General features: G+C 39.1%; 1 protein-coding gene across 1 annotated transcript in view; it reads right to left on the bottom strand.

Moving 5' to 3' along the window:
* The window catches only part of luzp2 (leucine zipper protein 2), a 364,593-nt gene that overhangs the window by 168,026 nt on the left and 180,369 nt on the right, over positions 1-16,198 (bottom strand). Inside the window, exons 2-3 of the mRNA XM_041791985.1 lie at positions 14,310-14,427; positions 7,355-7,425 (exon numbers count right to left, since the gene is read on the bottom strand). Coding sequence (XP_041647919.1) covers positions 7,355-7,425; positions 14,310-14,427 — 189 coding nt within the window. The remainder of the gene's footprint in view (positions 1-7,354; positions 7,426-14,309; positions 14,428-16,198) is intronic.

Genomic DNA, 16,198 nt, shown 5'->3' on the forward strand with positions numbered 1-16,198 from the left:
TTTTTTTTTGCAGCTTTCATTTAGCCTACTGTGAACAATAAACATTATTTCTATAGCTTCATGTCCTAAGCATTGTGTTTTACATCTTTTTTATGTAGTGTGTAATGACTGCTCGGTAGTGTTTTATTTTTGATTGACTTGACATTGTTTGGTTTTGCAGGAAGAGTCAGAGGTTTGGTGAATGTAGTTTGAAAATTGGGTTTTGTGCTTATAGTGTTGAGAAAAGCATGATGGATGTCAAGAAATGTGTTTTAGCAGTTGAGAAATACTGTAAAGGGTTATCCTGGATTGTTACCAAGCTTTAGTACCATGACAGAGTATCAGAGAACTGCCATCCTGACTGTCTGCTTCCATGAATGCTGCTGTCTCCTGCTTTGTTAAATTGCACATTTTCATCTTTGAACATGCATATAATTTATTTGTGAGTCAGCGCTCTTTTGTAATTAGATGTTATTATTTTCAGATTATTTATTGGCAAACTGTGCTAGCACCTTAAATCTATGATTACTGCTCTGCACAAAACCATCCTGATTAATGATTAATGTTTAGTTATCCCCTGCTGTGACAAGTGGTCTCACCTTTTCTTTTTCATTTAAACCTTTTTCTCCAAGTAATATATGCTTACATCCTATTTTACTCTGCTGCAGTAAGATCTTTTGTTATTTTATGCTTATTTTTATTCACTTATTTGGCACTTTATTTAAATAGATAACTGTCTGCTTGTATGTTTAAACATTTAATTTTTCACTATATAGATTTAAATTAAATAGATTTTCTTTATGGTGTATTTATTCTTCTGCTGCTTTACCTGTTGATGACTAGCTCCTACAACAGTTTCATCCCCAGTTTGGGATCAGTAAAGTACATCTGTCTTTCTATTTAAAAGGAGCACGCCAAATCCATCTGGCGTGTCAGGTCCTGAATATCATCAATATCAATATTACATTAAGGGGCAAGGCTGAAAACCAAAACTGTATGCCAATGACCTGTGACCTCTCAGGTGATTCTGCATTAAAAACCAGCATCATTTAGTGATGGATATTTCATCATGGGATAAGGAAACCATTGTCAGTCGGTACAGTAAATCTCTGCATCTACAAATGTAAGATATACAAATTTAAAGCATCAACAACATCAAGTCATGCCGCCAAATTTTCTGGCCAGTTCATCTGAGATGGAAATAAAGACCATTGGGTCCTCTGGGCTGAAAGGACCATCCACATTGTTATCAAGGCAAAGTTCAAAAGCCAGCATCTGCAGTGGTATGGTGGTGTATTAGTGCCTAAGGCATGGGTAATGTTTGCACATTGAAATCTTGTCTTTCTGCTGAACTCAGCTGTACTGAGTTTAATTCACGTTTTTGACAATGTTCCAACACCGGGCTGTTTGTGGATATTTCTGTTACATTACATTTTGGAGCAAAATTATTTCCAGGAAGCAATCAAAGCTCCGTTAAGAGTTGTCAAAAATAAATGAGTTGCAATGAATCACCTGTCTGAATGGACCATGATGCAGTCAGCTGGTAATCACACTTGGCAGACATGAAACTCCAAAGATGGATTAATAGCACTCTGGAAAACCAGCAGCCCACAAATGCTAGCGAGGCACCATGGAGGTGAGCTGCAGCTTTATGGTGTTTTAGTTTGATGACATGTGAGAGCTGCCATGCACCGGTGATGGGCTATTGATTGGCTATCAAGATACTGCACACAGGAGGGCTGGACCTCTATCTGGCTGACATTTTCAGAGGGTGTGAAGGCCACAAATGATTCCTAATCATTAAAAGCCTCATTACACCCAACATTAATCAGACAATCCTAACAGGTAAAGCACTTTAGGTAAACACTTTCACAGAGCGCTTTCCAGAAGATTCATGAAGTGTCTGATGTTCAATGTGATTTTTCATAAAAAAGGACACAGGGCCATTAATTTGGGTATAAAAAGGGCATTATGATTGGATTATGATCTGTTTTTGCTGGTATTGCCATTTTATAAGCATTTTGGGCAACCCCTCAGAACTACCAGCATCTATAATAGTAGGTGAGCCATTATTTAAAAGTGCCAAAAGCTTATTTTGCAGTATTTTGCTTTTGTGATCTAATAAGAAAACAGAGTTCTCTGCCAAAGGCAGAAGTTATGATGATTTGACGTAAGATCGCTCATCTCCATCTGAACTGGGCTCGACTCCATTTTAAAAATAAGTGATGCTACTATTTCATGCTCAACAATCAGAATTAAACACCAGCTGGACCAAGTGAGATGACAGTTGAGGAGTTTTTTTTTCTTTGCTAAAAAGTGAATCAAGTACAATCAGACCGTAAGATTTTTTTTTTTTTTTAAGATTTATTTTTGGGCCTTTATTAGATAGAGGAGGACAGTGGATAGACTCGGAAACAGGGAAGAGAGTGGGGAGAGACCGGCCAGATTCGATGCCGCCCGCATGCATGGTGCGCGCCTTAACCACTTGAATATTGGCGCACCCCAGACCTAGAGATTTTTAACCCTCGGATCCTAGTGTGTCCATTTTGAGGACATTCATCATTTTTATCATCATTATTTTTAGTTGATAGACACATTTTTATAGATTGAGGCATCAAATTTGGCCAAAGTTATTATTTTTCTTCATATTAAAAAAATAATAATAAAATATGTGTTGCCCACAGAACTCTACTGACGCCAAATAGCTCCATCCATCCTTGATTGTCCAAAATCTGGACAATAGACTTCCATTAAAAACATGTTTTTTGACTGTGTGTCTATGGCACCAAAACAACATACAGCAACCTTTTCTATGCAGTCACTCGATCACCAGGGCTCTAAATGTCACCATTCTACAGTGATCCAGCAGATGGTGTCAGCGCACCATTTTAACCCCTTCAGCAATGCACATTCAAGATTTCTTCCATGGACTCAGAGTGTTTGAAGAGCTATTTCACCCACTAAACATCATCAGAATTACATGAAACAATTTGTGCCACTAGATATGGACGTCTGAGAGTGGGCTACATGTGTAAGAAAAAGTTTGTGTGCTCCTACATGTGTGCTCAGGTGCAAATCTGCGTCTATGTTGACAACCAGACATACTGTAAGTGGAGTGTTTACAGTCGAATATACTACTTCTGAGTTCTGCAGTCTGGGACTAAGAAAGGGGGACATTTGGACAATTTCAACTTTGCCCTCACTGCATAGCAAGTGGATGGACATGCATGAGGATCCACGGGTCTTTTTGATCAATAGGCGAGAATATATCATATCTCAAATATGCAGTAGATTTATATATGTGCGTAATGAGCATAATCGCGGTCACATTTTGGTTAGAGGTGGAAATGCGTGCGTTCGTTATTCATATCCTATTTCCTGATTTTTTTTATGCCTGTACATAAAATAAACCTAACATGAACAAATGCATTCACTCGCATATGATTTGGTAGAGAAGGAGGCTCAAGAAAAGGATGGTAAAACTGGCGTGTTTTTGCTCCGATAGACTCATCTGTTTAGCATGGACGCTGCCTCACTGAATTTTTTAGTGGTCAGGGTTGAAGTTGTGGAAGATATTTGAGTCAGTGAAAGTTAAAAAAAAGAAAAAATTGAAAAGGAGTTTTTCATTAACAGTTTTCTGTATATCCAGAATATGGACATACAAGGACAGATGGAGCCAAAATATGGTATCTGACACACACACACACACACACACACAAAAGAAAAAATTTCAATGCATCAAAATCAATTTTACTACTCATCATTGACATTGCCAAGACTGTATTTATTTTAAAAAGTTTTTCTTTCTAGACCATTTTACAAGGGAAATATGGTGTTTTTGTGTTTTTTTTTACCATGAAAAATAACAGTGACATAGTGTACAATAACTGGCATAAAAAGGGTGTAACATTGAATTTTTTATTTTATTTTTTTAGTGGTCAGGGTTGAAGTTGTTGAAGAGATTTGAAGCAGTGATAGTAAAAAAAAAAAATGTTGAAAAATTATTACTTTATTAACATTTATCTGCATGTCCGATTTCTGGACATACAGGCCTCAACCATGCTTAAAATTACAAGGGAGCGAGGGTTAATGAAAAATTGTGTTTTTTCCAATTTGTCATTTACAGAGATTGAGAGGCAACTCTGTCACCACATTACCTGTTTCAACTTTCATGCCACTAGAGGGTTATCAGGACAAAATAAGACAGATTTTAGTGAGAAAAATAACCAGGCGAAAGCCCCTCTAGTGCCATTTGGGCACAATTTGGCACAATCTCTGCCTTTTAAAAATCTCAGGTATCAAACTTGTTTTTTACTCATATGCCATTATAGGTGGTCACTGCATCATGGAATTCTTTTTTTTTCATCCTCAGATCACACAGATCTCCATTAATTCCCTTTGAAAGGAAGTCATACTAAGGAACTAAAGTTTGACACCAAGAGGAGCACATTTATTTTCAATGGAACAAAAAACAACACAAAATAAAGTGCAGAAAACTAAAAGAAACTGTTGAAACATGACTAGAATTTTCAGTAGAGGCTGGGCTTTCAAAAGAGACCATGCTTGTGTCTGTCGTACCAGGCACCATCCCACAGGGGGCGGAAGTGTCTGGCTACGTAGCACTATGGCTGCTTTGGTATGTGGTCATTGATTTGAGTCCTTTTCAGTGCTGGAGATGTTCGTAACATTTTGCCCATGGCAGAGTCTGTCTTTCATTTATTCTGGCACTAGTAAAGCAAGCTGCTCTCACTGCCCAATCCAAAAATATGATTATGTTCATTTTCTGCTCTTTAGAGATCCACAAATCAATCATAAAGACACTGTTCTTTAACTTATGTGCAGGAAATTTCTCTCCTGTGGTGATAAGCCGAATTATTGTTTACTGATTGCGGATAGAGAGAGAAAGGCGGGGAGAGAGGGAGAGAGAGAATGTGAAATTGAACAGCGTGCAGCGCTGTTGGTCTACAGTTTGATTTTTGCGTTAAAACGATGTAAAGTCTTTCAGACCAGACAGTGTAGAGAGATCGAGGAGGGGTCTAGAGGAGCCCTTAAATGGGTTGCTCGGTTGTGGTGGGAAAGCAAATCCCCTGCTGCGTTGGGTTGCGGTGCTGAGTCAAGCCGAGCCGTGCCATGTGATGGAAAAGCCCCATAAATTTGTAGCCTTTTTCATACCGGCTCATCATGGAAGCTTTAAGTCATAATCAGTAATATAAGCGCAAAAAAACACAATTTTAGGCATGATTTGCAAAAATGTCCTTCTGTAGAAGAAAAATCTCTCAGTCAGCGGGGTCAGTGCTAGCTTTGGAGTCCTTGACAAGAAAGGACAGAGCAAAGGTTACAAGGCTGTCTTACTGAGCTGACTTTGCCCTATATTCAAAGTCTACTGTAGCTGACATCCTCCTGGTATTCAGCTTTATACATTTGTATGCAAGGCAAGGATTAGAAAAGGTCAGCTGGGAGGCACTGGTGTTTTTCCCAAACCCACATCATGTGATGCCCTACCCCCCTTCTATGTCCCCTATGTAGGCTCTGTGGTGTTTTATTGTCTTGTTTCTGTGTTTCACTGTTCGGCCAAATGCCCTTTGGGGACAAATAAAGTTAAAGTGAGACATCACACAGGCATGCACTTTAAACACAGCCGTGAACATCCATATTGTGAGCCTTTTTTAACAGAAATAAAGGACTTTCCATCTTAATTTGGTAACAACATGCCTGCACAGTGGCTGGTCCTTTCTGTGTGGAGTTTGCATGCTCTCATTGGGTTAATTGGTGCTGCTAAATTGCCCGCAGGTGTGACTTTTTGACCCTGAACAGGCTAAGCAGTATAGAAATGGATAGATCTCTACAATAAACGACGATGTCACAGTTCAGTCATCTGTGCACTGGCCAGATGAGCCGAGTGGATGTATTCAGCAGGGTTTTATGTTTATAAACTTTCATATTCAGAAGTAGAAAATGGTTTGTTAGACCTCACTATAAAGGAAACTGTTTTAAGGTTTAAGATGACAAGGACTGCAGAATTAAATTTGTTTGTTTGTTCAAGTTTGTTTCAGGCCTCAGTTTGTGAAGCTGCAGTGTTTATCAGTGAGAGCCCAGGTCATGCTCCATGCTACATTAATAGAAATGGATCCTCAGTCACAAGGCAGACAGGATGTTTTGGGGGGCAGGAGCAAAAAAGTTAAAAGGGTACTTGCAGCATGAGTTATTATTTGATTAAAGTTACCACATCTTTCCAATAAAATCAGATGAAGGAATTATTAACTGTCAAGTCTTTTTATTCAGAGATACACAGGGAAGGATGTCGGTGGAAATAATAAATACAGGAAACTCAAAGGTGCGTTTTCTCTACTACTGCACGGTGTCAAAGAGGACACTGTCAAATTTTTCCCACCCAGAGAGTATTTTGCAAAATTTTGTCCACCAAGAGGACACAAACAGGCTTCATGTTAAATTTTGTCTACTCAGAAGATGCCAAAGAAGGCGTTTTATCAAATGTCACCCACTTAGAAGTTACTAAAGGGGGCATTTTGTCAAATTTGTCAACTCGGAGGGCACAAAGAAAGATGCCCTATTAAATTCTGTCCATTCAGAGGGCAAAACAGTGTGCATTTTGCCAAATCTTGTCCAAACAGAGGTCACCAAAGAGGGCATTTCACCAAGTTTTTGTCTGCTTAGAGGTCACAGAGAAATAGCCAAATAGAATATATTTAATCATTTTGGTCCAAATTGAGGACAGAAAGGTGGCAGTTTGTTTCACTCAGAGGGCACCACGGAGGGCACTTTGTCGTGTTCATCTACCGTATGAAGAGTCCATCAGTGAATAATTCACAATGACCGAAGCACCAGACAACGCTGAGCCTGAAACAGTGTCTCACATGCAGAGAACCTTGATGCTTCCTGACAAAATGCATGATAGCATACATGCTTACACTCCCCTGAAAATCATATATAAGTACTATTTTACCTCTAACTGCATTTATTTCCAGCTGAGCCCCAGTTATTTTCTCACACCTTTCTCCATCTCTGGATTGGATGACTCAGGCTGGTGAGTTTCATGCCTGTCCAAGTGTTAGAAAAGCTCAGTCTCTGAGTCATGTTACATTGTCTGATTGAAAGTTTAAGTTTCAGATTCAGGTTTTCCTAAAATAGCTCCTTACACTCTTCAACTCGGCAGAGATTACTTTAGATTTGAGTTAAAGTTTCCCAGACTTAAATATGCATGAATACTTTATATAAGGTGCTTTGGATTTGATTATCTCTCCAGCCATTACAGATGGTGAGTATTCATTCCTCACATGTATTTTGAAGGCATTTCTAAGCGCTGTGGTTACTGTAGGTGACTTGTGTCAAAGTCGTTCATGTTGCCTGACTTTACCTCTGTTTGTGGCTGAGCTCCAGAATCCTCTGCACATCCTTCTTGGCCACTGAGTCATCGTTTTTCAGCGACTGAAAGAGAACAGAAGACATGCTGTCATGTAATATGCAAAAGTTTGTCTTTCCTGGAAAACAAACTCCAAAATAAGAGCCGTTTCAAAGCACCTAGAGCAGACGGGGGAAGCAAATATACTGCATACACTTGCCTTGAACTAAACATAATGTTTCCACATATATCCAGGTTTTTCAAGGTTGTTTCCTCTTCAGTCAGTGGGGGGCTGAACACTGTAAACCGACGTCAAAGGCAGCAGATTCATGTGAATATTATAAAATAATGAAGCAGCTGTAAAATGTTGTTGATGCCTGAAAACATCCCACAGCCTGTAACAATCTGAAACCATAACGAGGGTACCGGCAAACGAGCAGCCTGGGTTCAGATGGCGCCTCAGCACCTGCCTGATGGGTAATTATAGATTAGTGAAGTCTCTGATCGCCCAACAAGCCCTCCAAGATATTTTTTATTTGTTATGAGCTGAACAGTAATTTCCAGACTTCTAAGAAAACGTGGACTCAAAGGGAGTGATAGCTTCTCTTTAAATTATGCTTGAAGGAGGTAATTAACACCGCATTTCCATAAAGCCTCCTGTCGCAGAGAAGATGATTCCCCTCCTCCCTCCTCTATCCCAACAGTCACTTCCTGTACATTTAGAAAAGAGACAGCAACTGCTCCTGACAGTAGAGAATGCCTACTCCCTCAAGGTAAACTCATATTATGTTAACAGTGACAATATGAGGAGCGCGTTTTATGCGCTAAAGGTCCTAAGTTGGAGTATTTGTCACTGCATTGAAAATAATAATGCATGAAAATCAATGTTGCTGCTAATCATTGAAATATCCCAGGGTTTAATATTCCAAAACAAAAAAAATCTACTTTGCATGTGATATACTGAAATACTTCATATTTTCCTTTTTTTTCCATCTGAAAACATGGTGCCATTATGACAAACATCTGGCATTTAAAGGGTTAAATCTTTAAAAATGCAAGGATATTTTATATCAATATTTAGGTCAGATGTAGCTGAATAAAATGAGCTCCATAAAAGCAGATAAAATATAAATGAATAATGTTTTTAATAGCGACAATATGGGGAGCACATATTATGCGCTAAAGGTCCTCAGTGTAACAAATATTTGAACGGTCCCAGAGGGTTAACAATGTTCAGTTAAGGTTTTTTTTAAATCAGCTCCTCTCTTGTGATATCCTCTTGAATTAACTAATATGTACCATAAATATGAAATTCCTCCTGTTGACAAAACAACGTGAAAAAAGCTCACTCCACATATTTTGACCTTTTTTTCGTCTTCTGAAAACAGCCTCATGGTTGCCAAGAAAAAGTTTACAGTTTGGATTATTTCCCCGTTTGAGTTAGGGCTCTCAAACATCCTCAAATACACATTTGGCCTTTTTCCAAAGCCGGTCATAGATGTAAGGGAAGAGCAAAAAGACCACAGAGAGCTGCAGGTTTCTGTCCATTACAGTGTCAGGAAATTCAGGTGACAGCGAGAGCATGCTTTGAAATATTCAGCATCATTCATAACCTCACTGAGGAGAAATTCTTTCATGTTTGGACTTTTTTGGCTTGTTTGGTGCTAATTTTAGAAACATGGTTTCAATGTTTAACTAGGAGCAAAGTTCCTGGAGTCTTTTTCTCTGAAATGACTTCAGATGCTTCTGAAGAAATCCAGGGAGACTAATGCAAAACCATATAATATAAAGAAAAATGGCCATCAATACCTTTAAAAGTACGAGGAGATAATGCGTTGAAAATACAAATTTGCATCAGATTACACCGCGTTCCAAATTATTATGCAAATTGGATTTTAGTGTCATAAACATTCATTTTGTTTGTTTTTCAGTTAAACTCATGGATGGTGTTGTGTCTCAGGGCTCTGTGGATCACTGAAATCAATCTCAGACACCGGTGATCCTTAGTTTTCCAGATGAGCCCAATTAAAGAAAAACTACTTAAGAAGGATGTTCCACATTAGTAAGAAGGCCACAGGTTTCAGCAATATGTTGTTCACTGATGGGTGCTGTAGAACCCTGGATGGTCCAGATGGAGGAGTAGCGGATGGTTGGTGGATGACCACCATGTCCCATTAAGGCTGGGACGTCAGTAAGGAGGGGGCGGAGTCATGTTTTGGGCCGGAATCATGAGGAGAGAGCTGGTAGGCCCAAGCAGGGAGGGCCAACCAAACCTTGGGGCGGGGCTAACTCCCTACATGACATCACGAGGGGAAAATCTGAGAATGGCCTGCTTCAGCACACATTTTCTGAAAGATGGAGAAAGAGAGGGGGGAGGCAATGGATTTTTCTGATTCTTGGGGGGATTGTGGACAGGCCAGGGGCACATATTTTTGTTAGAAAAGCCTGAAAAAGTGATTTTGTCATAGTATGTGACCATTATATATTTATAATGCATCAAGTGCAATGGTAATAAAGTAAAATTTTATGGCATTTTTTAAATTTTCTGGCTTTTAGATAAGGTATCAGGCTTTAAATCTGGAGTGTCAAACTTAATCCCAGCAGGGGCCGCAGTCTGGATTTAGATGTATAATCATGAGTTTAAAAGTCAAAATATGACTTAAGATTTTAAATTGTGAGTCTGATAGGTCAAAATACTGGTTCAAAAAGCCAAAAACAGGAGTTAAAAATGTCAAAATATGAGCTAGAATTCAAAATGATGACTTAAAAAGTTACAAATATGCATTACATTTAAAATTGGGACTGTAAGAGATCAAAATATGAGATAAAATGTAAAAAAAATATGAATTTAAAATGACAAAATATTAGAAAAAATCTGAAATCATGAGTTTAAAAGTTAACATATGGGATTAAAAAGCCAAATGAAGGAGTAGAAAAAGTCAAAATATGACTTAAAATCTAAAAGGTAAAAATGTGATACATAAAGTCCAAATTGAGCTGTAATCTTAGATGCAAAATTTAAAACATGAAATAAAAACACAGATTAATTTCTATCCCCACATTCTTGACTTTTTATGAACATTTTCTTACACCTTACTTTTTCAGATTTTTATGGCTTAACACTTTATACTGGAGCAAATCTGCAGACCTCATACTGGTTGGCCAGTGATAATACAAATATGATATTACCTTGCAGGCCGGATTTAACTGTTCCATGGGCTGGAATTGGCCCCCGGGCCTTGAGTTTGACACCCCTGCTTTAAATGGAGGTATAAACAAGGCTTGCTTAACTTTACTTCTAAACATCCTGACTGTTCAATAACAAATAACTCATCATTTTTTTGTTTTTATTCTCTTGTTCTTCACTCTCACTCACATGGTACATAAAGAATATTTCACACTAGACTTGGCCTTGGTGTGATGTTGGCTAAAGAGCAGTGAAAAGGCTTCTGTAGTTATCTAAACGTCTTTAAGTGAACATGATGTTAAAACATAAATCCCACATTTTTAAGCCAAAAACAAAAAGGAGAAAGTGTTTTCTGGATGACATGTTTTTGAATAAATAACTCACAGTGTGTGAGAATCTGCTTCATGAGATCACTGACAGCTCCTGGACCCTAAAGGACCGGTCAGAAATACTTTCTACGTGTGAATCCCCCGAGGCTGTATGACTACAACATTGAATATAACCGTCAAAACAGCTCCTTTTTACTCGTGCGCACATGTCACTTGCTGTTACGTCCCAGAGTACAATCCAAATTGTTGCTAAAGCCCGCAGTAAGGTGCAGGGCAAGAGAAGTCCTCTTATTGTGTTTGCTTCAAGAGATCTCACCCCGAAGCTGCTGCCAAGATAAATCCCCCATCACACAAAGCTTCATTATTAGGGTCCCTGACCTCCACCTGTGGGCAGCTCATTAAAACTATAAACACTTGCTCCATCAAATCTTCCCACAAATGCTAAATGCCTCCCTGTTGACTGTGTTCACTGTTAAAAGTTGATTATTTTATGTAGATTATGCCCCCCCTCTTCTGAAGAATAAATTAGTTCAACAGCACACTTTTCCAAATCTGAACCAACCCCTGGCCTGCCCAGTGTGCTGGCTCAGGGCCCGGGGCCAAGATAGATGCCAACCTAGCTCGCCTGGAGTGAATAGACATCAAAGTGTGCCCGGGGGAGGATGATAGCCAGACTACATGAGCTGTTTCCAGACACATGGGCCATCTAAAGCAAGCACACAGAAACTCAGGGAAAAGTCTGCATATCAATTCTCTGATTATTGATTTTCTGACAATTCCATTGGCTGGGAAAAAAGTAGCCCGAAGCTTTAAACATCAACTCCCTGCAAAGAGGAAAACATCACTCAAACTGCAGCTTTGGGAGTGATATACAGAAATAGCACCCCAGAGCCAAATGTGAGAGAGGGGGGCATGTTGTGCAAGATTATTGTTGCACAAACTAGCAGGACCTCGAACTACTAGGTTATTAAAATATCTACATGTATAATTGGGTTTCTGTTTGTTTCTTGTCATTGCCAAGAGCTGTAATGAAGCTGACCCAAACTGACTGCTGAGAAGTGATGTGCAGTATGTGGCAAAGAGATAATTGTATTTTGAGAAATGCTCGCAGAATTTTAATATCTACAGTATAATAAGGTGCTTGATAAAACGTCCAAGACTGGGGCACCAACAGCATCCTCCCTTTGCAGCAGAGTTTAAACTCCTCATTATCATCCAGCTATATTTGTGTTATGAGTCTGTTCCAGTTTTAACAGGGTAGAAAATGGTGCACACAAAAGATTTCTGGAAACACGCCCATGTTTGTTTATTTCTCAGTTTGGAAAAATTCAGTAAAAGATGATCATTCACTTTACAGCAGAAAATTCTAGTGAGTGCACAGAGCTTATAACTTATGGTTGTTGCAAGAATCTGATCTCAAAATAAGTATTCTAAAAAAGCAGGATGAATAAAAGTGGTCTGAAGCATTTTATTTACATCTGATGAAGTGCTGAAGCACTCTGAGGGGCTCTTGATAACCTGTGGGGGGATTCAAGGGCAGTCCATTGCATTTATTTTAAAGACCAAGTAAAGTAAAAAATGAATCTGTATTTAGGTTTGTTGTATGACAGGTCACTGTGTTATGAACCCCCGGGTCAATTTTCAGTCAAATAAAACATCTCTAAGTTTATGAAATTAAGCTACAAAATCATGAAAAGTGAGGCAGTAAAATCTGCTCCAGGATGGTGTGGGCGTGTCTGTTGAATGAGTTGAAGCCACGCCCACTCAAATAAAAAAAATGCTACAACCTGAATGGAGGACAGCACTCACACCATTATCCTGCCTCTTGACCTTTTGTTGACCTTAGAAGAAGAGAGAAGGTCTGTTTTCTGGCTCAAATCTCTGTTATGATGCTTTAAGTCAGGGGTGTCAAACTCAGTCACAGCAGGGGCCAGAGTCTGGATTTAGGTCTTTAGTCATAAGTTTCAAAGTCAAAATCTAACTTAAAATTTTACATTGTGAGTCTGAAAGGTCAAAATATGGGCTAGAATTCAAAATGATCGCTTAACAGTTTTGCCACTTTTTTGCCTATTTTTGCCAACTTTAAGGTGCTTTGTTGCCTGTTTTAGTCACTTTTCACTGATTTTTTGCTGTTTTTGCTGCTTTTGACAAATTTCGCCCTCTGTAACTCGTTTCTATGTCACTTCTCACTTACTTTTGCCTGTTCCTACCCATTTTTCCTACGTTTTCTTCCCATTTTTGACGATTGTTTTGCCACTTTTCACTTATTTTTGCCACTTCTGTCCTGATTTTTGCTACTCCCCCCCCCTTTTTTTTTTTGCCATTTTCTGTCCCTTTTAGCCCATATAAGCTTCATTTTGCCATTAAATGCCCCTTTTTCCCCCATCTTTACCACCTTTATGTTTCTTTTTGCCTGTTTTAGTCCCTTTTCACAGATTTTTTGCAGTATGTTTTTGCCGCTTTTGACCATTTTTGCAACCTGTAACTCATTTTTTGTGATTTTTCGCCCAATTTTGCCTGTTTCCTGTTTATTTCCCACTTTCCTCCTCATTTTTGTCCCTTTTAGCCACTTTATGGCCATTTTTGCCTCTTTTAACTTTTTTCTACGGCCACTTTAACTTTTGTTGCCACTTTTCACCACTTAGATTGTGACTCTTGCAAAGGTTTTTTTCAACTTTTGTGCTTTCTGGTTGAGCAGGGTTCAGTAACACTGTGTGTTTTCCAGTGTTTTCTAAAGCAGCCCTCTCTGTGCAGTTAAATGCAATTCTTCTTGATCCCTTCAAATATTTTGATCAAAGTTATCTGCATGCATCGAGGTGTGGGGTTGACACGGCCACAAACATCCATGCTAGTTCTTTAAGCACTTTGACTTATTAAGGCAAAGTTAGAGGTAGATCCTGAGTGCACTCATTTCATTGATCAAACTTGAAACGCTTTGGAAACTCAAATATGGCCTCGTTTTGTTGGTGTTGTGTTCTGAAGTCAGTACAACAGATAATGCCTGATCCGAAGCTGTAATAACCTGTCGTCTCCTCTTCAGTTCTGTGTTAATATTTAAAGTTGAAGACTCTGAGGTCCTGCCAATCCTTCCATTTTACTCTGGCTTCTTTATTTCACTCCTCTCCAAATCTCCTTGTAACTCCTGTTTTATTCAGAGCTAAGAAGAAAGTTTGCACGCTGCTAACTGATCTGCCCTCCTGTGTGCATTGCTTATTCAGCAGCTTCATTTCCAGCAACATGTCACATACAAAACAATGGGTGGGCTGGCCAAATCTAAACATTTACTCATTAATATTTAATAGCAGTGTGTTGCTGTACAGCAGATTGATGGAAAAATAAGTGAGAAGAGGCATGGTTATAAAGCTGGTGGAAATAGAGGCTCCCACAGCCTCATGTCCTACTAAGCCTCCTGGCATTGCAGTATCTTTCAAAAGGAAACAGTGAGAAGTCCAACCTGAAGATTGCCTTTTATGCTGTCCAGCTCCTTTGAAGTCTTGGAGAGCTGGTGCAGGATGCTGCTTCTTTCACTGAAGACTTCCTTCAGCTTCTTCTCCAGCCCATCATAGCTTTGTCTGCCGAGAGAAAGAAGAGAGAGAGAATTCCCTATTAAACGTCTGCCACCGGCCCAGAGAATTCGCTCTTTATTGGCACCCTTGGGAGAAAAGGTGTTTTAAACTGGATTAAAAGCACCATCGTTACAGCTAAAGGGTAGAGCAATAGGGGAGAAAACTAATATCTGCTCAGCACAGTCCCAGGAAGAATAAAAGAGGAGAAAAAACATCCCTTCCTTTCAATCGGCCAATTTAGTGAGAGCTCGCTTTACAGAGATAGGTCTTTTGACCAGAGGTGCGCCCCTTCATTTCCATTCAAATATTCATGTAGTCCATCCAGTTATTAAGAGAAAACTGTACAGGGCACATTTGTCAAAGCCGAGGACCCCATTTTTTGCAGAACTGAACTTTTTTGAATGGCCTGCAGGAACACGCTTCCCTTTACTTCCTGATCTTTCAGAGAGACAGTAAGCACTTTTAGCATGTTTACATGACTATTACATAGATCAGCGGTTTTCAACTTTATTCACCCAAGACACACCTAAGGTTATAGCCAAAATCTCAAGGCACACCATATTCATATCTATACAAAACATTTAAATAATATAACAGTCAAGGTAGCCCATTAGGGGGGATAAAGGGGAGAGGTTTCTGAGGCCCAGCCAACTGGGGTGGCAAAAGTGGGCGAAAGGTGGCAAGACAAAGTCAAAAATGGTTAACAATTGGCATAAGAGGCCAAAAAATTGGTTAAAAGTGGCAAAACATGTTGAAAGTGTCAAAAAGGTGGCAAAAATGGGTTACCAGTGGTCAAAAGGGTTAAATTTTGTAAAAATGTGGTTAAAATGGTTGAAAAGTGATTATAAAATGGGCAAAATTAGGCAAAAAAGTGGCCAAACAAAGGCAAAGTGAGTGAAAACTGGTTAAAAGGGGGCAAAAATTGGTTACAAGTGGCCAAAAGGGTTAAATGTTGTAAAATGTGGTTAAAATGTTTTAAAAGTGATTAAAAATGGGCAGAAAAGTGGTCAAAAGTGGCAAAAATGGGTTGATAGTGTCAAGAAGGTGGCAAAATAGGTAACAAGTGGCAGAAAAGTGGCAAAAAAGGGTTGAACTTGCTAAAAGGTGGTAAAAAATGATGAAGAATTGGCAAAAAATGCCAAAAAAGTAGCAAAAATTGGCAAAAAGGTAGCAAAATGGGTTAAATGTGGTAAAAATTTCCAAAAAAGTTGCAATAAATGTGTCAAAAGTATTTTAAAAAGTTTCAAAACTGCAAAAAAGCAGCAAAAATTATTTACGTTGACAAAATAAGTGGCAAAATGGGTAGAAAAATAGGTTAATTTGGTTAAAAGTAGCATGAATAATAATAATTTCAACACTAACTTCAACTCAGTAATAGCTTGCTTAATGAGGTAATTGTTAGCCAGGATGCTAGCATCAATGCTACTGATCCAACACACATACACTGCTATCATCAATAAACCAAAGCTGGGGAGGGTCCACTCTCTGGGTTTTTTCCGGGGCCCAGCCAGATCCCCAAGGCACACCTAGACTTGCCTCAAGGCGCACTAGTGTGCCTTGCCACACCATTTGAGAACCACTGACATAGATCCATCTTATTCTGAAAAACATCCTGTTATGGAATTATTATCCCAGTCCTCCCCTGATCCCTACTGAGTGGAACGCTGGAAAACTTGGCACAAAGAACCTCCGGGCATAAAAATAAGAGTTCAAGCAGCTTGGTGTGCCACGAGTGAGCAGAGAGAGAAGGCATGAAAGGTCAGCAGTTGGCTAAAAT

The sequence above is a fragment of the Cheilinus undulatus genome, linkage group 1 (assembly GCF_018320785.1).
Source record: "Cheilinus undulatus linkage group 1, ASM1832078v1, whole genome shotgun sequence".
In the NCBI taxonomy this organism is placed as follows: Eukaryota; Metazoa; Chordata; class Actinopteri; order Labriformes; family Labridae; genus Cheilinus; species Cheilinus undulatus.